The sequence below is a fragment of the Coregonus lavaretus genome (assembly GCF_964263955.1).
Source record: "Coregonus lavaretus genome assembly, chromosome: 2".
Classification (NCBI taxonomy): domain Eukaryota; kingdom Metazoa; phylum Chordata; class Actinopteri; order Salmoniformes; family Salmonidae; genus Coregonus; species Coregonus lavaretus.
This window is the reverse complement of record NC_139989.1, coordinates 70,098,222-70,123,545: the sequence shown is the minus strand read 5'-3', so window position 1 is coordinate 70,123,545 and position 25,324 is coordinate 70,098,222. Positions and strand designations below refer to the sequence as shown.

Below are 25,324 nucleotides of genomic sequence, written 5' to 3'. Positions count from 1 at the left end.
GCCTACGTGACACCCGTACAGGCGTCGATCTACTCAGTTTGCCTAGATATAATGGCAAAATTGCTGAATGCCATTTATAATCACCATTTCATCTCTCTCTCTCCACAGACAGAGGGATGTCTCACTCTGATGAGTCTCGCCTGTCCAACCTCCTGCGCCGTGTGTCCCGAGAGGAGGACAGGGACCGCCGGCTGACCTCCGTCAGACAGCTCCGGGAGTTCATCACTCACTCTGACAACAAAGTGGTGAGGTCATCAATCATATCAGTCTATCTGGGTAGTTCATCACTCACTCTGACAACAACAGTGGTGAGGTGATCAGTCAGTCAATTGATCCCAGCAACCCAGGGAGGTCTTAACTCCCTAGCTTAGAGATTCTCCCTAGGATAGGATAGCGTTGGTCAGTGGTCAGGGCCTCTGGTCTAGAGGGATATTAGTGGCTGTGTCCCAAATGGTACCCTGTTCCCTACATAGTGCACAATCTGTCGATGTGCCCTTGAGCAAGGCACTTAACCCTAATTGCTCCTGTAAGTCGCTCTGGATAAGAGCGTCTGCTAAATGACTAAAATGTAAATAGTGCACTACTATAGGCCCTGGTCAACAGTAGTGCACTATAAAGGGAATAGGGTGCCTTTTGGGACACAGCCACTGTGTCGCTCTCTCTGGCTAAGCTCTGCATTGTTGTCTCTTATGACAGGCCTTAGATAACCAGGGCTGTTTTTAGACTGGAGGGGTTATACAGTGGGGGAAAAAAGTATTTAGTCAGCCACCAATTGTGCAAGTTCTCCCACTTAAAAAGATGAGAGAGGCCTGTAATTTTCATCATAGGTACAAGTCAACTATGACAGACAAATTGAGGGAAAAAAATCCAGAAAATCACATTGTAGGATTTTTATGAATTTATTTGCAAATTATGGTGGAAAATAAGTATTTGGTCACCTACAAACAAGCAAGATTTCTGGCTCTCACAGACCTGTAACTTCTTCTTTAAGAGGCTCATCACACTCCAAACTCCACTATGGCCAAGACCAACGAGCTGTCAAAGGACACAGAAACAAAATTGTAGACCTGCACCAGGCTGGGAAGACTGAATCTGCAATAGGTAAGCAGCTTGGTTTGAAGAAATCAACTGTGGGAGCAATTATTAGGAAATAGAAGACATACAAGACCACTGATAATCTCCCTCGATCTGGGGCTCCACGCAAGATCTCACCCCGTGGGGTCAAAATGATCACAAGAACGGTGAGCAAAAATCCCAGAACCACACAGGGGGACCTAGTGAATGACCTGCAGAGAGCTGGGACCAAAGTAACAAAGCCTACCTTCAGTAACACACTACGCCGCCAGGGACTCAAATCCTGCAGTGCCAGACGTGTCCCCCTGCTTAAGCCAGTACATGTCCAGGCCCGTCTGAAGTTTGCTAGAGTGCATTTGGATGATCCAGAAGAGGATTGGGAGAATGTCATATGGTCAGATGAAACCAAAATATAACTTTTTGGTAAAAACTCAACTCGTCGTGTTTGGAGGACAAAGAATGCTGAGTTGCATCCAAAGAACACCATACCTACTGTGAAGCATGGGGGTGGAAACATCATGCTTTGGGGCTGTTTTTCTGCAAAGGGACCAGGACGACTGATCCGTGTAAAGGAAAGAATGAATGGGGCCATGTATCGTGAAATTTTGAGTGAAAACCTCCTTCCATCAGCAAGGGCATTGAAGATGAAACGTGGCTGGGTCTTTCAGCATGACAATGATCCCAAACACACCGCCCGGGCAACGAAGGAGTGGCTTCGTAAGAAGCATTTCAAGGTCCTGGAGTGGCCTAGCCAGTCTCCAGATCTCAACCCCATAGAAAATCTTTGGAGGGAGTTGAAAGTCTGTGTTGCCCAGCGACAGCCCCAAAACATCACTGCTCTAGAGGAGATCTGCATGGAGGAATGGGCCAAAATACCAGCAACAGTGTGTGAAAACCTTGTGAAGACTTACAGAAAACGTTTGACCTGTGTCATTGCCAACAAAGGGTATATAACAAAGTATTGAGAAACTTTTGTTATTGACCAAATACTTATTTTCCACCATAATTTGCAAATAAATTCATAAAAAATCCTACAATGTGATTTTCTGGAGAAAAAAAATCTCATTTTGTCTGTCATAGTTGACGTGTACCTATGATAAATTACAGGCCTCTCTCATCTTTTTAAGTGGGAGAACTTGCACAATTGGTGGCTGACTAAATACTTTTTTCCCCCACTGTATTTACCAGGGCTGTTTTTAGACTGGATGGGTTATATTTACCAGGGCTGTTTCTAGACTGGATGGGTTATATTTACCAGGGCTGTTTTTAGACTGGATGGGTTATATTTACCAGGTGGTGCATCTCCACTGTAGAACTGTGTTCTCTCCCTGTTTGACACTGATTGTGTTCCTCTCCCTCCCCCTCTCGCTCCTTACCTCTCTATCTCTCTCTCCTTACCTCGCGCTCTCTCCTTACCTCTCGCGCTCTCCCTCTCCTTACCTCTCTTGCGCTCTCTCCCTACCTCTCTCGCGCTCTCTCCTTACCTCTCGCGCTCTCTCTCTCCTTACCTCTCGCGCTCTCTCTCTCCTTACCTCTCGCGCTCTCTCTCCTTACCTCTCTCGCGCTCGCTCTCTCCTTACCTCTCTCGCGCTCGCTCTCTCCTTATCTCTCGCGCTCGCTCTCTCCTTACCTCTCGCGCTCTCTCTCTCCTTACCTCTCGCGCTCTCTCTCCTTACCTCTCCCACCAGGCCCTGGTGAAACAGTTGGATACAATCCTCAGTACCCTGAATGATATTTTGAATGAAAGGTAAGAGGAAGCTCCCAATCAGAGCCCAATAGTCTCCATCTGGAATGGCTCCCTGTTCCCTATAGAGTATGTATATAGATTTAGACCATTTAGATGTTTCAAGATCCTTTTGGCTGTTAAGCTAGTCAGGTTGTGTGTTGGTTTGTACGGACTCTCCTCTCTCCTCTGTAGCAGTAAGCTGCTGTCGGAGCTGCGTCAGGAGGCAGCGGTGTGTCTGGGCCTGCTGTGCACTGCTCTGAGCTATGAAGCAGAGCGCATCTTCAAGTGGATGTTTGTCAAGTTCAGCTCCAGCACCCGGGACGAGGTCAAGCTGCTCTACCTGGTGGCAGCGTACCGAGCCCTGGAGGCAGCTGGAGAGAGGAAGGCCTTCTCACCTGTCATGAAGGTAAGAGGACAGGAGAGGAACCAGGACCCCATTCATAGTGTCTCACAGTAGGACTGCTGACTTAGGATCAGTTTGGCCTTTTAGATCATAATGAATAAGGCCCAGGGTAGTAAGGGAAAGTTAAGTTGAGAGAGTGGGTAACTGACTCTGTGGTGTCCATTTTGTGTCAGCTGGTCATGAGTAGCCTGCAGTCCATCTTGGAGAACCTGGACACGCCGGAGCTGCTGTGTCAGAGCGTCCGCTGCATCCTGCAGGTGGCCCGCTGCTACCCACACGTCTTCAGCACCAACTTCAGAGTGAGTGGCAACACACACACACACTCTCTTGCGCCAACTTCAAATGTGAGCGTCTGCTGGTGTTTTCTTTCACTACCTCCATCTCCTACTGCCTGGCTCGCTCCCTCTTTCACTACCTCCATCTCCTACTGCCTGGCCCGCGCCCTCTTTCACTACCTCCATCTCCTACTGCCTGGCCCGCGCCCTCTTTCACTACCTCCATCTCCTACTGCCTGGCCCGCTCCCTCTTTCACTACCTCCATCTCCTACTGCCTGGCCCGCTCCCTCTTTCACTACCTCCATCTCCTACTGCCTGGCCCGCTCCCTCTTTCACTACCTCCATCTCCTACTGCCTGGCCCGCTCCCTCTTTCACTACCTCCATCTCCTACTGCCTGGCTCACTCCCTCTTTCTCCCATCTCCTACTGCCTGGCCCGCTCCCTCTTTCTCCCATCTCCTACTGCCTGGCTCGCTCCCTCTTTTTCCCATCTCCTACTGCCTGGCCCGCTCCCTCTTTCACTACCTCCATCTCCTACTGCTTGGCTCGCTCCCTCTTTTTCCCATCTCCTACTGCCTGGCCCGCTCCCTCTTTCACTACCTCCATCTCCTACTGCCTGGCTCACTCCCTCTTTCTCCCATCTCCTACTGCCTGGCCCGCTCCCTCTTTCTCCCTTCTCCTACTGCTTGGCTCGCTCCCTCTTTTTCCCATCTCCTACTGCCTGGCCCGCTCCCTCTTTCACTACCTCCATGTCCTACTGCCTGGCCCGCTCCCTCTTTCACTACCTCCATTCCTACTGCCTGGCTCACTCCCTCTTTCTCCCATCTCCTACTGCCTGGCTCGCTCCCTCTTTTTCCCATCTCCTACTGCCTGGCCTGCTCCCTCTTTCACTACCTCCATCTCCTACTGCCTGGCTCACTCCCTCTTTCTCTCTCCTACTCTGTCAGTCTCTCTCTCTCTGTCTCTACTAGCTGGTCTTATAAATGTCCCCCAGAGTGTCTACAGTGAAGTATTTGTGTTGTCTTTTGACCGTGCCTGTTGTGTGTGACAGGATACGGTGGATATCTTGGTGGGCTGGCACATCGACCACACACAGAAACAGTCTCTGACTCAACAGGTCTCAGGTGAGTACACAATCAGGTTTTCCATCTACCTCTTAATATAGAACATAATCACAACTTGGTGGGGATGGAAAGATTGCTGCAGGTCTGTAGTTGACAGTGTATGGTTTACGCCAGGTGTGTCACGGGGGTGGTTTGAGTTAAACTCAATATACTTTGAATTGACTAAAACCAAATGGAAACTGTAGAAATGATAATGGACCTATATTCATACAGTTTGACTGTCCAGCTCGCTAAAAATCACTACACAGTCAAGGAGCATCAAATTCCAAAAACAAATTGACTGCAAGGAAATAAAAAATAATTCAGTGCGGCCCTCCGAACATCTTTGAAGACCGAATGCGGCCCCCGGGTCAAAATGAGTTTGACACCCCTGGTTTACACAAGTCAAATGTATGCGTGTGAACTCTCTGTGTGTGCAGGCTGGCTGCAGAGCCTGGAGCAGTTCTGGGTAGCAGACCTGACCTTCTCCACCACGCTGCTGGGGCAGTTTCTAGAGGACATGGAGGCCTACGCAGAGGTCAGTAACACCACTACACACACGCTCAGTGGCCAGTTTATTAGGTACACCCATCTAGTACCCCCCCCCCCCCCCCAATTTGCCACCAGAACAGCCTGAATTCTTCGGGGCATGGAAACGTTGCTCAGTTGGTATCAAGGGACCTAACGTGCGCCAGGAAAACATTCCCCACAACATTACACCACCGCCACCAGCCTGTACCGTTGACACAAGGCAGGATGGGTCCATGGACTCATTCTGTTTAAGACAAATTCTGACTGCCATCAGCATGACGCAACAGGAACCGGGATTTGTCGGACCAGCTGTTTTTCCGCTCTTCAGTTGTCCAGTGTTGGTGATTGCGTGCCCACTGGAGCCGCTTCTTCTTGTTTTTAGCTGATAGGAGTGGAACCCGTTGTGGGCATCTGCTGCAATAGCACATCCGTGACAAGGGCCGACGAGTTTTGAGTTCTGAGGTGCCGTTCTGCACACCACTGTTCTACTGCGCCATTATTTGCCAGTCTGTGGGCCGCCTGTCAGCTTGCACGATTCTTGCCATTCTTCTTCGACCTCTCTCATTAACAAGCTTTTTTCACACCATTCTCGGTAAACCCTAGACACTGTTGTGCGTGAAAGCCCAGGAGGTCGGATGTTTCTGAGATACTGGAACCAGTCCGCCTGGCACCGGTGATCATACCACGCTCAAAGTTGCTTAGGTCACTCGTTTTGCCCATTTATAACTTTCAATAGAACAGTAACTGAATGGCTCAATGCCTGTTTATATAGCAAGCCACGGCCATGCCACTCACTGTCTGTAGGCGCAAACCATTTTCGTGAACAGGGTGGTGTACCTAATAAACTGGCCACTGAGTGTACGCTACACTATTACATGGATACCTATGCAAAGGTAATGGTGTTCCCCAGACTATTACAGTAGAACCTCAGAGATACGAACTGACCAGTCAACCAAACTAGCAATTTAAGGCTACAGGCAAACGTACAGAGCCTTCAGAAAGTATTCATACCCCTTGACTTATTCCACATTTTGTTGTTACAGACTGAATTCAAAATTGATTACATAGATTTTTTTCTCACCCATCTACATACAATAATCCATAATGACATTGTTTTTGGAAATTTTAGCAAATGTATTGAAAATGAAATACAGAAATAACTAATTTACAAAGGTATTCACATCCCTGAGTCAATACTTTGTAGAAGCACCTTTGGCGGCGATTACAGCTTTGAGTCATCTGAATCAGTTTTGCAAATCTGGATTTGGGGATTTTCTCCTATTGTTCCTGGTAGATTTTCTCAAGCTCTGTTAAGTTAATGAGGAGTGGCGCTGAACAGCAATCTTCAAGTGTTTCCACAGATTTTCAATGGGATTCAAGTCTGGGCTTTGGCTGGGCCACTGACTTTCACATTCTTGTTCTGAAGCCATTCCAGCATTGCTTTGGCTGTATGCTTTGGGTCATTGTCCTGTTGGAATGTAAATCTTTGCCCCAGTCTGTTGTTTGCATCTGAAGTAGGTTCTCATCAAGGATTTGCCTGTGTTTGGCTTCGTTCAATGTGGTCCTCTGTAGCTCAATTGGTAGAGCATGGTGCTTGTAACGCCAGGGTAGTGGGTTCGATCCCCGGGACCACCCACACGTAAAAATTTATGCACACATGACTGTAAGTCACTTTGGATAAAAGCGTCTGCTAAATGGCATATTATTATTATTATTATTATTATTATTATTATTATTATTATTATTATTATTATTCCCTTACCACTCTCCCAGTCCCTGCCGCTGAAAAGCTTCCCCATAGCATGATGCTGCCATCACCACGCTTCACGGTAGGGATGGTGTTAGACTGGTGATGAGCACCGCCTGGTTTTCTCCAGACATGGCGCTTTGCATTCAGGCCAAAGAGTTTTTGTCTCATCAGACCACATAATATTTTGCCTTTGCTCTGTCTTTCACGTGCCTTTGTGCAAACTCCAACCGTGCAGTCATGTGCATTTTTCACAGGAGTGTCTTCCGTTTGGCCACTCTCCCATAAAGCCCAGATTGAAGTGCTGTAGAGACTGTTGTCCTTCTGGCAGGTTCTCCCATCACAGCGATGGAACTCTGTAGTTCTGTCAGAATGCTCATTGGGTTCTTGGTCACCTCCCTGACCAAGGTCCTTCTTGCCCGGTTGCTCAGTTTGGTCGGATGGCCAGCTCTAGGCAGTCTGGGTAGTTCCATATTTTTTCAATTTCCCAATGATTGAGACCACTGTGCTCTTAGAAACTTTCAACACTCTAGAAATAGTTTTATACCCTTCCCCAGATATATGCCTCATCACAATCTCGGAGATCTACGGACAGTTCCTTGAACTTCATGGTATAGTTTCTGCTCTGACATGCACTGTCAACTGTGGGCCAACTGTGTGTTTTCATTCGAAATCATGTCCAAACAATTTAATTTGGCCACAGGTGGACTCCAATCAAGTTGTAGTGACATCTCAAGGATGATCAAATGAAATTGGATGCACCTGAGCTCAATTTGGAGTGTCATAGCAAAGGGGTGTGAATACTTATGTAAATGAGATTTCTGTATTTCATTTTCAATACATTTGCAAACATAAAAAAAAACATGTTTTCACTTTCTCATTATGGGGTATTGTGTGTAGATGGGTGGGTGGCGGGGATATTTTAATCAATTTACAATTCAGGCTTTAACAAAATGTAGAAAAAACTGAGGTCTGAATACTTTCTGAAGACACTGTGTATCAAGTTGTGGAAAATGTTTATCACTGAGATCCTTTTGTATTACATTAAATATTAAATGCCATGAAGAAATGTATGGACTGTTCTGTCCCATGTTGTCTCCAGGACTTGGGTCACGTGGGTTCTGGAGAGGCGGTAGACGAGGACGTCCCTCCCCCCACGGTGTCTCTGCCCAAACTGGCCGCCCTGCTGAGGGTGTTCAGCACCGTGGTGCGCTGCATCGGACAGCGCTTCAACCCCATCAGAGGACCGCCCATCACACAGGCATACGTCTCTGATGTAAGGAGAGACATACACACACACAGGCATAGATCTCTGATGTAAGGAGAGACATACACACACACACAGGCATAGATCTCTGATGTAAGGAGAGACATACACACACACAGGCATAGATCTCTGATGTAAGGAGAGACATACACACACACAGGCATAGATCTCTGATGTAAGGAAAGACGCACACACCCATCCGAGGCATTTTACTGATGTAAGGAGAGTGGGTGGGAGAGACACACAGACTCTGGTAATTAACAAGGCATATGTCACAGATAGAATTTGTTCCCAACACAACCTTACCTCATCCCTCTCCTTCCTCCCTTTCCCCAGGTTCTGAATCGGGTGCTGGCGTGTGTGTCGACGGCCAAGCAGGTGTTGTTCTCTGAGCCGGTGTTGACGGCGGGGAACGAGTGTGTGTGTGTCCTGCTGGTGAGCTTGGAGCCGTCCGCACAGCTGACCGACGCTGTCATCACCTACGGCCTGGACCAGCTGGACGCCTGCCGGGCCTGTGGCCCAGAGTACAGCCTGGCCGTCCTCAGCCTCATCACATTGGTAAGGACCGGTTCTAAAACTGGTTTACATACAGGTTATAACTAGTTTATGCTAGTTAGAATTGGTTTAAACCAGTTTGGAAGAATGTTCCCTCAAACTGAGCAAATTTCAGGTCTTGTGAGCGGAAACTTGAATGTTGCGTCAATGTAGGCCAACATTTTGAGACTTTTTAAAAACATTATGCATTGCATTATCAATGGCTGCCCGAATGCAGAGAACTGGTTGGTCATTCAACGTTTTGCCTCTCTGCTTCTAATGGTCTCTTCTCTCTGTGTGGTAGATCGTGGACCAGATCAACACTAAGCTTCCAGCCTGGTTTGTGGAGAAGCTGCTGGCACCGACGTCACAGCTCCTGGAGCTACGCTTCAACAGGGACAGAGAGGTGTGTGTGTGTGTGTGTTAGGGATGTGACAAATGGAAACATTTTCTTAATGTTTAAATTGCTGTTTAAAAAAAAAAAGTAATTTTTCTGTTAAAACGATAAGAAAAATGCTTAAAATGTCATATGTATTCACAATGCAGAATATGGTCATATTGGGTACGACAGTCCTATTGGGTGGGTGCTAGGGGGCAATGAAGTTCCATCTACCACAGTCATAGGCTGAATCTCAAACCCCAACACTTGGCCACTAAGCCCTTTATCGAGTGGCCACTTGCTGTTGCGTTCGATAGTGATCACTTGAGTCCGCAAGTGTTTTGCCAAAAGGAGCGTTGAGACGACGCACACTCAATGTTCCAACTCCTGCTTATCAATATTCTAAATCCATTCGCGACCTGTCTTGCACATGACTCAATTGCTATGAAACACAGGCACTGGGACAGACGCATACTCTGATAGACAGGGAAGAAGTTGTAAAAACAAAACGGCTGCTCTATTCCTGGTATATCGGTCGCCTGTGATTTCATCAGCTGGTTTATCTTGTTGTAGCCTGCCTGCTGCTAGCTAGCTTCACTGACAAACACAGGGATGGAATGTTAGCTAGCTAGCTATGGATGTTGGGCACTGCACTGATAAACAGCATGTAGCTCGTCACTTATTTAGGATAGTTTGACAGCTTGCTGATGAAGTTGTAGACATGTTCCCAGCAGGCGTACTTAAGCGTACTTAAGTACGTTTCCAAAGCACCAATCGCTACATTGTAACGTTGGGTCAGGTAAAAGCGCAGCAGCAGACTCCATTTTGTAAAAAAAAAAGTATACTATTTTAGGGATTTTTTTCTTAATTTACCAGTTTCTTTTTAAAGTTTAAATGTTCGCCCCCCTAGAGTGAGTGTGTGTGTGTGACCAGGTTTATAGAGGTGTACATTTGTGGGTGCTTGAAACCACCTAATTGAAATGGGAAGAGCCTCCGATTCAGATTGGGAGAATGTAACGTAAGGTGTGTTTCTGTTAGGGTTATGTGGAAGCTGTATCTGTTAGGGGGAAGTTGTTTCTGTTAGGGTTACGTGGAAGTTCTATCAGTTTCTGTTAGGGTTAGGTGGAGGTAGGGCTGTTGCGGTGACCGGTTACCGCCACACCGGCAGTCATGACCGCAGTAAAATACCACGTGACTGTTGAGTCACGGTAATCTCCTCTTATGTGCTTTGATAGTGCCCAACTTTCTAACTGCCATCAGGTCCTACTGGCCTCGTCCTCAGGTCTCTGTTGTCTCTCTAACCACTCTGACGTCAAGGCAAATGCAATGGAAATCACATCAAATGCTTATCAAAACAGTATCGTGCTTTTTAAAACTCACATCACTGTGATTGATCCATTTGAAGAAAGAAGTTCAACAGCAGGTTGAAACTGAGTGGAAAACATGGTCGTTGTGGATGTTGCTTCAAAACCTAACACAGCTAAATGGATAGCGCTTTCTAAGGTGACGATTAATTCAAAACACATATGCATATTAGAGCTTATGCATGTGTTTCAATAGTCTAGTCGCATCGTGCAGCCCATATGTGTTTTGAATTCTAAGACATTCTAATGTTTGTATCATTCACAACTAAAGTTGCCAAATAACTCTAAATGTAGCGTATAGTACCTGTTTCAAGTGATCACTTTTACGCTCAACATAGCCACTTCATATGAGCACTCACTCTGGAATGTGAAAAATATCCTTTCTATATTATTCAGCCAAGTTCAGTTATTCTTCTAACTATGAAATCATTATAATATAAAATAATGGCACGGGATTTATAAGCATATCTTGTCTGCTAAATGAACAAGCCTACGGCATGGAGCATAGCCAGGTAACATACAGTAGACCAACTCATATTCTGTTCTTCTGAAATAAATGTTCTTTAGACCCGCCTAAAATAAATAATGGATTTATTGTGATGGTTATTATTAAATTGATTTTATTAAACTTTTTTAAATATAGATGTTCCAAAGGTGCGCATCAGCGGCTTGTATGCAGCTGACATTTCATGACCGCCACAGCCTGAGGTGGAAGGTGTTTCTCTGTCTGTTAGGGTTAGGTGGAAGGTGTTTCTCTGTCTGTTAGGGTTAGGTGGAAGGTGTTTCTCTGTCTGTTAGGGTTAGGTGGAAGGTGTGTTTCTCTGTCTGAGGGTTAGGTGGAAGGTGTGTTTCTGTGTCTGAGGGTTAGGTGGAAGGTGTGTTTCTGTGTGTTTGCGGCTTTCTATAATCCTGTTAGCATGACAATTCTATTGAAAACAAAACCAATCAAAGGTTGAATGGAAACTGTTAAGACATGTTTTTACTGGGTGTGTCCGGCTGTCTCTCTGTGTCTGTATCCATGTGTCTTCACTGATCCCCTCTGCTCTCTATCTCTCTCTTTCTCTCCAGGTGATGTCAGCAGCCCTGGGTGTGTACCAGTCCGTTTTGAGCCTAAAGAACATTCCCATTCTGGAAGCAGCTTATAAACTGGTTCTGGGAGAGATGGCCTGTGCCCTGTCCAGTCTGCTGGCCCCCCTGGACCTCCCCCCAACCCCTGGTACCCCCTCCCCGACCCCAACAGCCTTTCCCGGCATCCAGCACCCTGTCTTCACCCCCCTCACCCTCACCCCTGAGAGGGCAGAGTTCACCCTCATCTTCAACCTGTCAGCCCTCACCACCATCGGCAACACCAAGAACTCACTCATAGGGGTATGTAGGGTTACGAAACACACACACACACACACACACACACACACACACACACACACTGCAGCTCCGGCCAAAACACCAAGAACTTACTCATAGGGGTATGTAGGGTTACGAAACACACACACACACACACTGCAGCTCCGGCCAAAACACCAAGAACTTACTCATAGGGGTATGTAGGGTTACGAAACACACACACACACACACACACACACACACACACACACTGCAGCTCCGGCCAAAACACCAAGAACTTACTCATAGGGGTATGTAGGGTTACGAAACACACACACACACACACTGCAGCTCCGGCCAAAACACCAAGAACTCACTCATAGGGGTATGTTACCTAACACACCCACTGCACCACCATCAGCAACACCAAGTAACATGAACTGAACTGACCTTAAAATGTACCTCTGCTCTGCCCCTCTCGCTCTCTCTCGCTCGCTCTCGCTCTGTCGCTCTCGCTCTGTCGCTCTCGCTCTGTCGCTCTCGCTCTGTCTCTCGCTCTGTCTCTCGCTCTGTCTCTGTAGATGTGGGCTCTGTCTCCGACGGTGTTTGCGTTGTTGAGTCAGAACCTGATGTTGGTCCACTCTGACCTGGCCGTCTACCACCCTGCTGTACAATATGCTGTGTTATATACCCTATACTCACACTGTACCAGGTAACTAACACGCACAACCACCCTGCTGTACAATACTGTACCAGGTAACTAACACACACTACCACCCTGCTGTACAATACACTGTTATATACCCTATACTCATACTGTACCAGGTAACTAACACACACTACCACCCTGCTGTACAATACACTGTTATATACCCTATACTCACACTGTACCAGGTAACTAACACGCACAACCACCCTGCTGTACAATACTGTACCAGGTAACTAACACACACTACCACCCTGCTGTACAATATGCTGTGTTATATACCCTATACTCACACTGTACCAGGTAACTAACACGCACAACCACCCTGCTGTACAATACACTGTTATATACCCTATACTCACACTGCACCAGGTAACTAACACACACTACCACCCTGCTGTACAATACACTGTTATATACCCTATACTCACACTGCACCAGGTAACTAACACACACTACCACCCTGCTGTACAATATGCTGTGTTATATACCCTATACTCACACTGTACCAGGTAACTAACACGCACAACCACCCTGCTGTACAATACACTGTTATATACCCTATACTCACACTGCACCAGGTAACTAACACACACTACCACCCTGCTGTACAATACACTGTTATATACCCTATACTCACACTGCACCAGGTAACTAACACACACTACCACCCTGCTGTACAATACACTGTTATATACCCTATACTCACACTGCACCAGGTAACTAACACACACTACCACCCTGCTGTACAATACACTGTTATATACCCTATACTCACACTGTACCAGGTAACTAACACACACTACCACCCTGCTGTACAATACACTGTTATATACCCTATACTCACACTGCACCAGGTAACTAACACACACTACCACCCTGCTGTACAATACACTGTTATATACCCTATACTCACACTGTACCAGGTAACTAACACACACTACCACCCTGCTGTACAATACACTGTTATATACCCTATACTCACACTGTACCAGGTAACTAACACACACTACCACCCTGCTGTACAATACACTGTTATATACCCTATACTCACACTGTACCAGGTAACTAACACACACTACCACCCTGCTGTACAATACACTGTTATATACCCTATACTCACACTGTACCAGGTAACTAACACACACTACCACCCTGCTGTACAATACACTGTTATATACCCTATACTCACACTGCACCAGGTAACTAACACACACTACCACCCTGCTGTACAATACACTGTTATATACCCTATACTCACACTGCACCAGGTAACTAACACACTACCACCCTGCTGTACAATACACTGTTATATACCCTATACTCACACTGTACCAGGTAACTAACACACTACCACCCTGCTGTACAATACACTGTTATATACCCTATACTCACACTGTACCAGGTAACTAACACACACTACCACCCTGCTGTACAATACACTGTTATATACCCTATACTCACACTGCACCAGGTAACTAACACACACTACCACCCTGCTGTACAATACACTGTTATATACCCTATACTCACACTGCACCAGGTAACTAACACGCACAACCACCCTGCTGTACAATACACTGTTATATACCCTATACTCACACTGCACCAGGTAACTAACACACACTACCACCCTGCTGTACAATACACTGTTATATACCCTATACTCACACTGCACCAGGTAACTAACACACTACCACCCTGCTGTACAATACACTGTTATATACCCTATACTCACACTGTACCAGGTAACTAACACACACTACCACCCTGCTGTACAATACACTGTTATATACCCTATACTCACACTGCACCAGGTAACTAACACACACTACCACCCTGCTGTACAATACACTGTTATATACCCTATACTCACACTGCACCAGGTAACTAACACACTACCACCCTGCTGTACAATACACTGTTATATACCCTATACTCACACTGCACCAGGTAACTAACACACACTACCATCCTGCTGTACAATACACTGTTATATACCCTATACTCACACTGCACCAGGTAACTAACACACACTACCACCCTGCTGTACAATACACTGTTATATACCCTATACTCACACTGTACCAGGTAACTAACACACACTACCACCCTGCTGTACAATACACTGTTATATACCCTATACTCACACTGCACCAGGTAACTAACACACACTACCACCCTGCTGTACAATACACTGTTATATACCCTATACTCACACTGTACCAGGTAACTAACACACACTACCACCCTGCTGTACAATACACTGTTATATACCCTATACTCACACTGCACCAGGTAACTAACACACACTACCACCCTGCTGTACAATACACTGTTATATACCCTATACTCACACTGCACCAGGTAACTAACACACACTACCACCCTGCTGTACAATACACTGTTATATACCCTATACTCACACTGCACCAGGTAACTAACACACTACCACCCTGCTGTACAATACACTGTTATATACCCTATACTCACACTGCACCAGGTAACTAACACACACTACCACCCTGCTGTACAATACACTGTTATATACCCTATACTCACACTGTACCAGGTAACTAACACACACTACCACCCTGCTGTACAATACACTGTTATATACCCTATACTCACACTGCACCAGGTAACTAACACACACTACCACCCTGCTGTACAATACACTGTTATATACCCTATACTCACACTGTACCAGGTAACTAACACACACTACCACCCTGCTGTACAATACACTGTTATATACCCTATACTCACACTGTACCAGGTAACTAACACACACTACCACCCTGCTGTACAATACACTGTTATATACCCTATACTCACACTGTACCAGGTAACTAACACACTACCACCCTGCTGTACAATACACTGTTATATACCCTATACTCACACTGTACCAGGTAACTAACACACACTACCACCCTGCTGTACAATACACTGTTATATACCCTATACTCACACTGCACCAGGTAACTAACACACACTACCACCCTGCTGTACAATACACTGTTATATACCCTATACTCACACTGTACCAGGTAACTAACACACACTACCACCCTGCTGTACAATACACTGTTATATACCCTATACTCACACTGCACCAGGTAACTAACACACACTACCACCCTGCTGTACAATACACTGTTATATACCCTATACTCACACTGTACCAGGTAACTAACACACACTACCACCCTGCTGTACAATACACTGTTATATACCCTATACTCACACTGTACCAGGTAACTAACACACACTACCACCCTGCTGGACAATACACTGTTATATACCCTATACTCACACTACTAGGTAACTAACACATGTTAATACAACTTTGATCCTTCCTTTTTTTAAACATAGTTCACCACATTCTAATTTGTATTTTCTTTCAATCCTCTCTCTCGCCGTCTCTCCCTCTCTCGCCGTCTCTCCCTCTCTCGCCGTCTCTCTCCCTCCCTCTGTTCTTCAGACATGATCACTTCATCTCGTCCAGCCTGTCCTCCTCCTCCCCCTCTCTCTTTGACGGCGCGGTCATCAGCACGGTAACCACGGCAACCAGGAAACACTTCAGCACTCTGTTGTCCCTGCTGGGGACCCTGCTGAGGAAGGAGCACCTCTACACTGAGGCCAGGTACACACACACACTATACATTACACACTATACATTACACACACACACACACTATACATTACACACACTATACATTACACACACACACACACACACTATACATTACACACACACACTATACATTACACACTATACATTACACACACACACACACTATACATTACACACACTATACATTACACACACACACACACACACTATACATTACACACACACACTATACATTACACACACACACACACACACTATACATTACACACACACACTATACATTACACACACACACACACACACACACTATACATTACACACACACACAGGTGTAGTTGAACGATAACCTAACCTAGTTTGTGTGTGTGTCTGCTACAAACAGGAAGCTGTTGTTGACGTGGTCTCTGGAGATGTGTCTGATGATGAAGAAGTCTGATACCTACACCCCTCTCTTCTCCCTGCCCTCCTTCCACAAGTTCTGCAAGGGTCTGCTCCACAACGGTAACTACTGTTTAACTATAGAAAGGGTCTGCTCCACAACGGTAAATACTGTTTAACTATAGAAAGGGTCTGCTCCACAACGGTAAATACTGTTTAACTATAGAAAGGGTCTGCTCCACAACGGTAAATACTGTTTAACTATAGAAAGGGTCTGCTCCACAACGGTAAATACTGTTTAACTATAGAAAGGGTTGCTAAATTCTGCTTGATTCTGGGAATCTTCCAAACAGGATTTTTGGGAAAACCGGTTTTAATTTTTCCTGATTCCTGCAGTGTGTGTGTGTTCTCTGTCGGTCTGCAGCCCTGAATGAGGACCCAGTAATCTGCCTCCAGACCTGCAACAGCCTACAAGTCCTCTCCTCCTCACTCAACACAGAGCTGCTGCAGAGGTAACACACACCTGCAACACATGCACACACCTCCACCTCAAAACAACCCCTTATACAGAAAAGAATAAACCCAAACGGGTGTGTGTGTGTAATGTTGTCTCTGTCCTGTGCCTCCCAGGTGTGTGGATGTGTGTCGTGTCCAGCTGGTGCACTCTGCGGTGAGGGTGAGGCAGGCGTACGGCAAGCTGCTGAGGACAATCCCTCTGGACGTGACGCTCAGGTCAGCACACAACACACCGAACACCCTCCTCTTTCCTCAGTGACTGACTGGGACTCCTCTAAGGCAGAGACTCTATCAGTAACCTTTATTAATGTCTGTGTCCCTACAGTGACCTTAATGTCTGTGTCCCTACAGTGACCTTAATGTCTGTGTCCCTACAGTGACCTTAATGTCTGTGTCCCTACAGTAACCTTAATGTCTGTGTCCCTACAGTGACCTTAATGTCTGTGTCCCTACAGTGACCTTAATGTCTGTGTCCCTACAGTGACCTTAATGTCTGTGTCCCTACAGTGACCTTAATGTCTGTGTCCCTACAGTAACCACAGCCACCCAGAGATAGAGGAGATCTCCTTGGTGGTCCGTCGCCACATGAACCACCCCCCCAGCAGCACCTTTCACCCTCAGGACTTCAGTGACCTCATCAGCTTCATTCTGTACGGCAGCCTGCATCGTGGAGGGTATGCTCTGTGTGTGTGTGTGGGGGGGGGTTCGTTCTGCTGACCTGTGTGTCATCTGCTAACGTGGGTCCCGTGCGGCTCAGTTGGTAGAGCGTGGTGCTTGCAACGGCAGGGTTGTGGGTTGGGTTCGATTCCCACGGGTTACCAGTATGGGGGGAGGGGGGTATGAAAATGTATGCGGTCACTACTGTAAGTCACTCAGGATAAGAGCGTCTGCTAAATGACAATGTAAATGTGTAATCTGCTAACGTGTGTGTTTATCTGTTAACCTGTGTGTCTCTCCCTACAGTAAAGAGCCGTGGCTGGAGCGTCTGTACCACAGCTGTCAGCGTCTGGAGAAGCGCGAGGGTGGTGGTGGCTCATCAGGTGGTGAAGGGGGTGTGTGTGGCTCCGGCCCGGGTGTGAGTGTGTGTGTACCACGGGGTCTGCTGAAGACGGAGGCGGTGCTGTGGCAGTGGGCGGTGTGGGAGGCAGCTCAGTTCACCGTGTTATCTAAACTCCGCACGCCACTGGGACGGGCACAGGACACCTTCCAGACCATAGAGGGTAAGGGCTGTTACGCAGGCACCAAAACACACGTTCACTCACTAAAACTCACAAAAACACTCAGTCCAGGGTTTTCCCCATGATGTTTTTTAACATGGTGTTGCTGATAAGGTGGGGGAGGCCTGGAGTGGGGGGGGGGGGGGTTCGTTCTGTAACTGAACCCCTGTAGCTGAACCCCTGTAACTGAACCTGCAATTTAGTGTCTTAAACCAGGGGTGTCAAACTAATTTTGCCCCGTTGGCCGCATTCAGTATTCAGCAAGGTCCGCAGGACTGCTCTGAAAATGGGTTATATTTCCTTTTTCAATGCTCCCTGACTGTCTAGCTTTCGTGTCGGTGATCAGTCTATTAGCGAGCTGGACAGTCAAGAAACTGAATGAATATAGGTCCATCATTTCTACACAGTTTCCATTTGGTTGTAGTAATTTTAATGTATATTAAGCGCCTATCCAAGCCTAGCCAATCCTATCCTATCCAAGCCAATCCTATCCAAGCCAAGCCAATCCTATCCAAGCCAAGCCAAGCCTATCCAAGTCTATCCTAACCTATCCAAGCCTATCCTATCCAAGCCAATACAATCCTATCCAAGCCAATACAATCCTATCCAAGCCAATACAATCCTATCCAAGCCTATCCTATCAAGCCAATCCTATCCAAGCCTATACACATTTTGGATGTACATGTTGCCTCTTTCAAGAACATATTCTTTGCTCTCTCCTCCCTCCCTCTCTCCAGGTATGATCCGCAGCCTGGCGGCCCACAGTATGAACACGGAACAGGAGCTTAGCCAATGGAGCGCCGGCGACACGGACGACGGTCACCATAGCAACCAGCTGCGTCTGGCACTGCTCTTGCAGTTCCTGGAAAACCTGGAGAAACTGATGTACAACGCCTACGAGGGCTGTGCCAACGCTCTGACCGCACCGCCCAAGGTGCACACGCACGCAATAGCATCTGATAAATATGTGGCGGCAGGTAGCTTAGTGGTTAAGAGCGTTGTGCCAGTAACCGAAAGGTCGCTGGTTCTAATCCCCGAGCCAACTAGGTGAAAAATCTGTCGATGTGCCCTTGAGCAAGGCACTTAACCCTAATTTCTCCTGTAAGTCGCTCTGGATAAGAGCGTCTGCTAAATGACAAAAAAAGAAAATGTGTATGCGACCAATCAAATGTGATTTGATTTTGACACCCACACCTACACCCGGAGAAACTGATGTACAGCTCTTACGAGGGCTGTGCCAACTGACTGACCACACCGCCAAAGACACACACACACACAGCCCCAAGTGCCCCCCCAGCTCCTTATGTTAACTATCTCTCTCTCCCTCCCCCTCTTTTCTCTCTCTCTCCCTCCCTCCCTCCGTATCCAGGGTATCAGAACATTCTTCTATACCAACCGTCAGACCTGCCAGGATTGGCTGACTCGTATCCGCCTGGCCCTGATGAGGGTGGGGCTTCTGTCCGGCCAACCAGCAGTCACCGTCCGCCACGGCTTCGACCTGCTCACTGAGATCAAGAACAGCAGCACTCCGGTAACAGGAGGAAGAACACACACAGTCCTAATCCCTATATAGTGCACTACCTTTGACCAGAGCCCCAACTTCACCAAGTGTACTTGACCATACAGAGAAACACACTCAGCATCACCCGGTTCAACAGTCGTTTTCAACCCATGACCCCTTTACCTGAAGTTGCTAAATACATCACCTGTAACTGACCCCCCCATGTCTCCTCTCTGTAGGGTCCAGGTCTCTTCTGGTCACCTGTAACTGACCCCACCCCCCACCCCATGTCTCCTCTCTGTAGGGTTCAGGTCTCTTCTGGTCACCTGTAACTTAACCCCCCATGTCTCCTCTCTGTAGGGTCCAGATCTCTCCTGGTCACCTGTAACTGACCCCCCATGTCTCCTCTCTGTAGGGTCCAGATCTCTCCTGGTCACCTGTAACTGACCCCCCATGTCTCCTCTCTGTAGGGTCCAGATCTCTTCTGGTCACCTGTAACTGACCCCCCCCCCCCCCCATGTCTCCTCTCTGTAGGGTCCAGATCTCTTCTGGTCACCTGTAACTGACCCCCCCATGTCTCCTCTCTGTAGGGTCCAGATCTCTTCTGGTCACCTGTAACTGACCCCCCCCCCCCCACCCCATGTCTCCTCTCTGTAGGGTCCAGATCTCTTCTGGTCACCTGTAACTGACCCCCCCATGTCTCCTCTCTGTAGGGTCCAGATCTCTTCTGGTCACCTGTAACTGACCCCCCCATGTCTCCTCTCTGTAGGGTCCAGATCTCTTCTGGTCACCTGTAACTGACCCCCCCCACCCCATGTCTCCTCTCTGTAGGGTCCAGATCTCTTCTGGTCACCTGTAACTGACCCCCCCCATGTCTCCTCTCTGTAGGGTCCAGATCTCTTCTGGTCACCTGTAACTGACCCCCCCCACCCCATGTCTCCTCTCTGTAGGGTTCAGATCTCTTCTGGTCACCTGTAACTGACCCCCCCCACCCCATGTCTCCTCTCTGTAGGGTTCAGATCTCTTCTGGTCACCTGTAACTGACCCCCCCCCCACCCCATGTCTCCTCTCTGTAGGGTCCAGATCTCTTCTGGTCACCTGTAACTGACCCCCCCATGTCTCCTCTCTGTAGGGTCCAGATCTCTCCTGGTCACCTGTAACTGACCCCTCCCATGTCTCCTCTCTGTAGGGTCCAGATCTCTTCTGGTCACCTGTAACTGACCCCCCATGTCTCCTCTCTGTAGGGTCCAGATCTCTTCTGGTCACCTGTAACTGACCCCCCATGTCTCCTCTCTGTAGGGTCCAGATCTCTCCTGGTCACCTGTAACTGACCCCTCCCAGGTCTCCTCTCTGTAGGGTCCAGGTCTCTCCTGGTCACCTGTAACTGACCCCTCCCATGTCTCCTCTCTGTAGGGTCCAGATCTCTTCTGGTCACCTGTAACTGACCCCCCATGTCTCCTCTCTGTAGGGTCCAGATCTCTTCTAGTCACCTGTAACTGACCCCCCATGTCTCCTCTCTGTAGGGTCCAGATCTCTCCTGGTCACCTGTAACTGACCCCTCCCAGGTCTCCTCTCTGTAGGGTCCAGATCTCTTATGGTCACCTGTAACTGACCCCCCCCCCCCCCCTCCCATGTCTCCTCTCTGTAGGGTCCAGATCTCTTCTGGTCACCTGTAACTGACCCCCCCCCCCATGTCTCCTCTCTGTAGGGTCCAGATCTCTTCTGGTCACCTGTAACTGACCCCCCCCCCATGTCTCCTCTCTGTAGGGTTCAGGTCTCTTCTGGTCACCTGTAACTGACCCCCCCACCCCATGTCTCCTCTCTGTAGGGTTCAGGTCTCTTCTGGTCACCTGTAACTGACCCCCCCCCCCCCCCCCCCCCCCATGTCTCCTCTCTGTAGGGTCCAGATCTCTTCTGGTCACCTGTAACTGACCCCCCCCATGTCTCCTCTCTGTAGGGTCCAGAGTTGGAGGCTCCTCTGGTGATGCTGGTGGAGGCTCTGTGTGAACTTCACTGTCCTGAGGCTATCCAGGGTTTAGCTGCCTGGAGTCTCACCAACACTGGCAAGAGTCTGGCTTGGGTCAGCTCTGTGGCACTACAGGCTGAGGGCCGGTAAGGAAAACATCCCTGTGTGTGTGTGAAAGTGGAGGCCACTCTTGGGTTTCAAACCAAGCTTAGCATCTTAAAGGGGCAATTCTTAAAGAATATGACTTATAAATGCCTCATGAGCGTAATTCCTCCTGCCGTACCCCATCAGAACCCAAAATATAAGCTTGTTTTACACAAATGTTTTGAAACAAAGTAAATGTAAACAAACACTATATAGCTTCACCATGGTTACAACTAGAATGTTGCTCTATATAATTCATGGATGATTACAACTAGAATGTTGCTCTATGATGTCATGGATGATTACAACTAGTGTTGCTCTATATAATGTCATGGATGATTAGAACTAGTGTTGCTCTATGATGTCATGGATGATTACTACTAGAATGTTGCTCTATATAATTCATGGATGATTACTACTAGAATGTTGCTCTATAATGTCATGGATGATTACAACTAGAATGTTGCTCTATATAATGTCATGGATGATTACAACTAGAATGTTGCTCTATATAATTCATGGATGATTACAACTAGAATGTTGCTCTATGATGTCATGGATGATTACAACTAGTGTTGCTCTATATAATGTCATGGATGATTAGAACTAGTGTTGCTCTATGATGTCATGGATGATTACTACTAGAATGTTGCTCTATATAATTCATGGATGATTACAACTAGAATGTTGCTCTATATAATTCATGGATGATTACAACTAGAATGTTGCTCTATGATGTCATGGATGATTACAACTAGTGTTGCTCTATATAATGTCATGGATGATTAGAACTAGTGTTGCTCTATGATGTCATGGATGATTACTACTAGAATGTTGCTCTATAATGTCATGGATGATTACAACTAGAATGTTGCTCTATATAATGTCATGGATGAGTACAACTAGAATGTTGCTCTATATAATGTAATGGATGATTACAACTAGAATATTGCTCTATATGTCATGGATGGTTACAACCAGAATGTTGCTCTTTATAATGTCATGGATGATTACAACTAGAATGTTGCTCTATATAATGTCATGGATGATTACGACTAGAATGTTGCTCTATAATGTCATGGATGGTTACAACTAGAATGTTGCTCTATAATGGCATGGATGGTTACAACCAGAATGTTGCTCTCTATAATGTCATGGATGATTACAACTAGAATGTTGCTCTATATAATGTCATGGATGATTACGACTAGAATGTTGCTCTAGAATGTCATGGATGGTTACGACTAGAATGTTGCTCTATAATGGCATGGATGGTTACAACTAGAATGTTGCTCTAGAATGTCATGCATGATTACAACTAGAATGTTGCTCTATGATGTCATGGATGGTTACGACTAGAATGTTGCTCTATAATGGCATGGATGGTTACAACTAGAATGTTGCTCTATAATGTCATGGATGGTTACGACTAGAATGTTGCTCTATAATGGCATGGATGGTTACAACTAGAATGTTGCTCTAGAATGTCATGCATGATTACAACTAGAATGTTGCTCTATATAATGTCATGGATGAGTACAACTAGAATGTTGCTCTATATAATGTAATGGATGATTACAACTAGAATGTTGCTCTATATAATGTAATGGATGATTACAACTCGAATGTTGCTCTATATAATGTCATGGATGAGTACAACTAGAATGTTGCTCTATATAATGTCATGGATGAGTACAACTAGAATGTTGCTCTATATAATGTCATGGATGAGTACAACTAGAATGTTGCTCTATATAATGTAATGGATGATTACAACTAGAATGTTGCTCTATATGTCATGGATGGTTACAACCAGAATGTTGCTCTCTATAATGTCATGGATGATTACAACTAGAATGTTGCTCTATATAATGTCATGGATGATTACAACTAGAATGTTGCTCTATAATGCCATGGATGGTTACGACTAGAATGTTGCTCTAGAATGTCATGGATGGTTACGACTAGAATGTTGCTCTATAATGGCATGGATGGTTACAACTAGAATGTTGCTCTATGATGTCATGGATGATTACAACTAGAATGTTGCTCTATAATGGCATGGATGGTTACAACTAGAATGTTGCTCTATGATGTCATGGATGATTACAACTAGAATGTTGCTCTGTAATGTCATGGATGGTTACAACTAGAATGTTGCTCTAGAATGTCATGGATGGTTACGACTAGAATGTTGCTCTATAATGGCATGGATGGTTACAACTAGAATGTTGCTCTATGATGGCATGGATGGTTACAACTAGAATGTTGCTCTAGAATGTCATGCATGATTACAACTAGAATGTTGCTCTATGATGTCATGGATGATTACGACTAGAATGTTGCTCTATAATGGCATGGATGGTTACTAGAATGTTGCTCTAGAATGGCATGGATGGTTACGACTAGAATGTTGCTCTAGAATGTAATGGATGATTACGACTAGAATGTTGCTCTATATAATTTCATGGATGGTCAGCCCTTGCATCCAAAGCTGAATTTGAGTGGTTACATTTCTCCAGCCCCATCCCTCAGCTTTTTACCGAAACGGGGCAGTGAGGACGCTTTATTGTTTCAACTGTTGATTGCCACTTTAAATGTAGTCAATAAGTAGGTAGCACACGCCTCTGTGTTGTCCGTAGATGCTGTTGATTGATATGTCAAGACCATATAATAACCCATACCGCTCTCTGTCAAGACCATATAATAACCCATACCGCTCTCTGTCAAGACCATATAATAACCCATACCTCTGTCTGTAAAGACCATATAGTAACCCATACCTCTGTCTGTAAAGACCATATAATAACCCATACCTCTCTGTCAAGACCATATAGTAACCCATACCTGTCTCTCTCTCTGTCTAGGTTTGAGAAGGCTGCAGTGGAGTACCAGGAACAGCTGTGTGCCGTGACCGGGATGGACTGTTCCATTAAGGGCTTTGACCGCTCACTCCTCAAACTGGCCGGAGCCAACAGCTCCAACACAGCCAGCCCCAAACACACCGGCAACGGTGAGACGCCACACAGGGAATAGGGTGACATTTCAGACGCAGCCACTGGCTGATAATAACCAAGTACCCTCTTCTCCTCTTCTCCCCCCCCCTCTCTTCTCCTCCTGTCCTTCCGCCTCTCCTCTCCTCCTCCTTCAGGTGACGGCAGGAAGACGGTTCTCCTCAAGTCCAGCGAGTGTTCCTCCGAGGTGCTCAACCTCCTTGCCAATAAGGCGTGCCAGTGCTATGTGGCCCTCTGTGATTGGTCCTCAGTGCAGGAGTGGCAGGCCAGCGTGCACGCCCTCAAGAAGAACCCTGGTAACCCTGTCGCAGCAAGCGTGCACCTGAAGACAGACTTCAACTACGTACGGGCGCTGAGCTGCTTCGAGGACGGAGACTTCCCAGCATGCCGTGCTCAGCTGGAGCTCCTGGCTGGGGAGAGAGACGACTACGGCCTGCTCAACTCCACCTCTACTGGCTCCAAGGACAAACTAGGTAGGAGGGAGGAAGGGATGGGGGGGAGAGAGGGAGAGGACTA

At 46.7% G+C, this 25,324-nt stretch overlaps 1 protein-coding gene across 2 annotated transcripts in view; it reads left to right on the top strand.

Moving 5' to 3' along the window:
* Window positions 1–25,324, top strand: part of smg1 (SMG1 nonsense mediated mRNA decay associated PI3K related kinase) — a 97,477-nt gene that overhangs the window by 5,530 nt on the left and 66,623 nt on the right. Inside the window, exons 4-26 of one of the 2 annotated variants that reach the window (XM_084185977.1) lie at window positions 109–245; window positions 2,763–2,821; window positions 2,993–3,206; window positions 3,377–3,502; window positions 4,530–4,602; window positions 5,022–5,119; window positions 7,962–8,135; window positions 8,463–8,684; window positions 8,965–9,066; window positions 11,472–11,771; window positions 12,308–12,394; window positions 12,901–12,944; window positions 15,920–16,081; window positions 16,455–16,573; window positions 16,875–16,962; window positions 17,081–17,182; window positions 17,500–17,640; window positions 17,930–18,186; window positions 18,921–19,117; window positions 19,553–19,714; window positions 21,642–21,796; window positions 24,662–24,807; window positions 24,946–25,281. In XM_084185977.1, coding sequence (XP_084042103.1) covers window positions 109–245; window positions 2,763–2,821; window positions 2,993–3,206; window positions 3,377–3,502; window positions 4,530–4,602; window positions 5,022–5,119; window positions 7,962–8,135; window positions 8,463–8,684; window positions 8,965–9,066; window positions 11,472–11,771; window positions 12,308–12,394; window positions 12,901–12,944; window positions 15,920–16,081; window positions 16,455–16,573; window positions 16,875–16,962; window positions 17,081–17,182; window positions 17,500–17,640; window positions 17,930–18,186; window positions 18,921–19,117; window positions 19,553–19,714; window positions 21,642–21,796; window positions 24,662–24,807; window positions 24,946–25,281 — 3,501 coding nt within the window. Of the gene's footprint in view, window positions 1–108; window positions 246–2,762; window positions 2,822–2,992; window positions 3,207–3,376; window positions 3,503–4,529; window positions 4,603–5,021; window positions 5,120–7,961; window positions 8,136–8,462; window positions 8,685–8,964; window positions 9,067–11,471; window positions 11,772–12,307; window positions 12,439–12,900; window positions 12,945–15,919; window positions 16,082–16,454; window positions 16,574–16,874; window positions 16,963–17,080; window positions 17,183–17,499; window positions 17,641–17,929; window positions 18,187–18,920; window positions 19,118–19,552; window positions 19,715–21,641; window positions 21,797–24,661; window positions 24,808–24,945; window positions 25,282–25,324 lie in introns of both variants that reach the window. The other variant, XM_084185976.1, reaches the window with a different exon arrangement.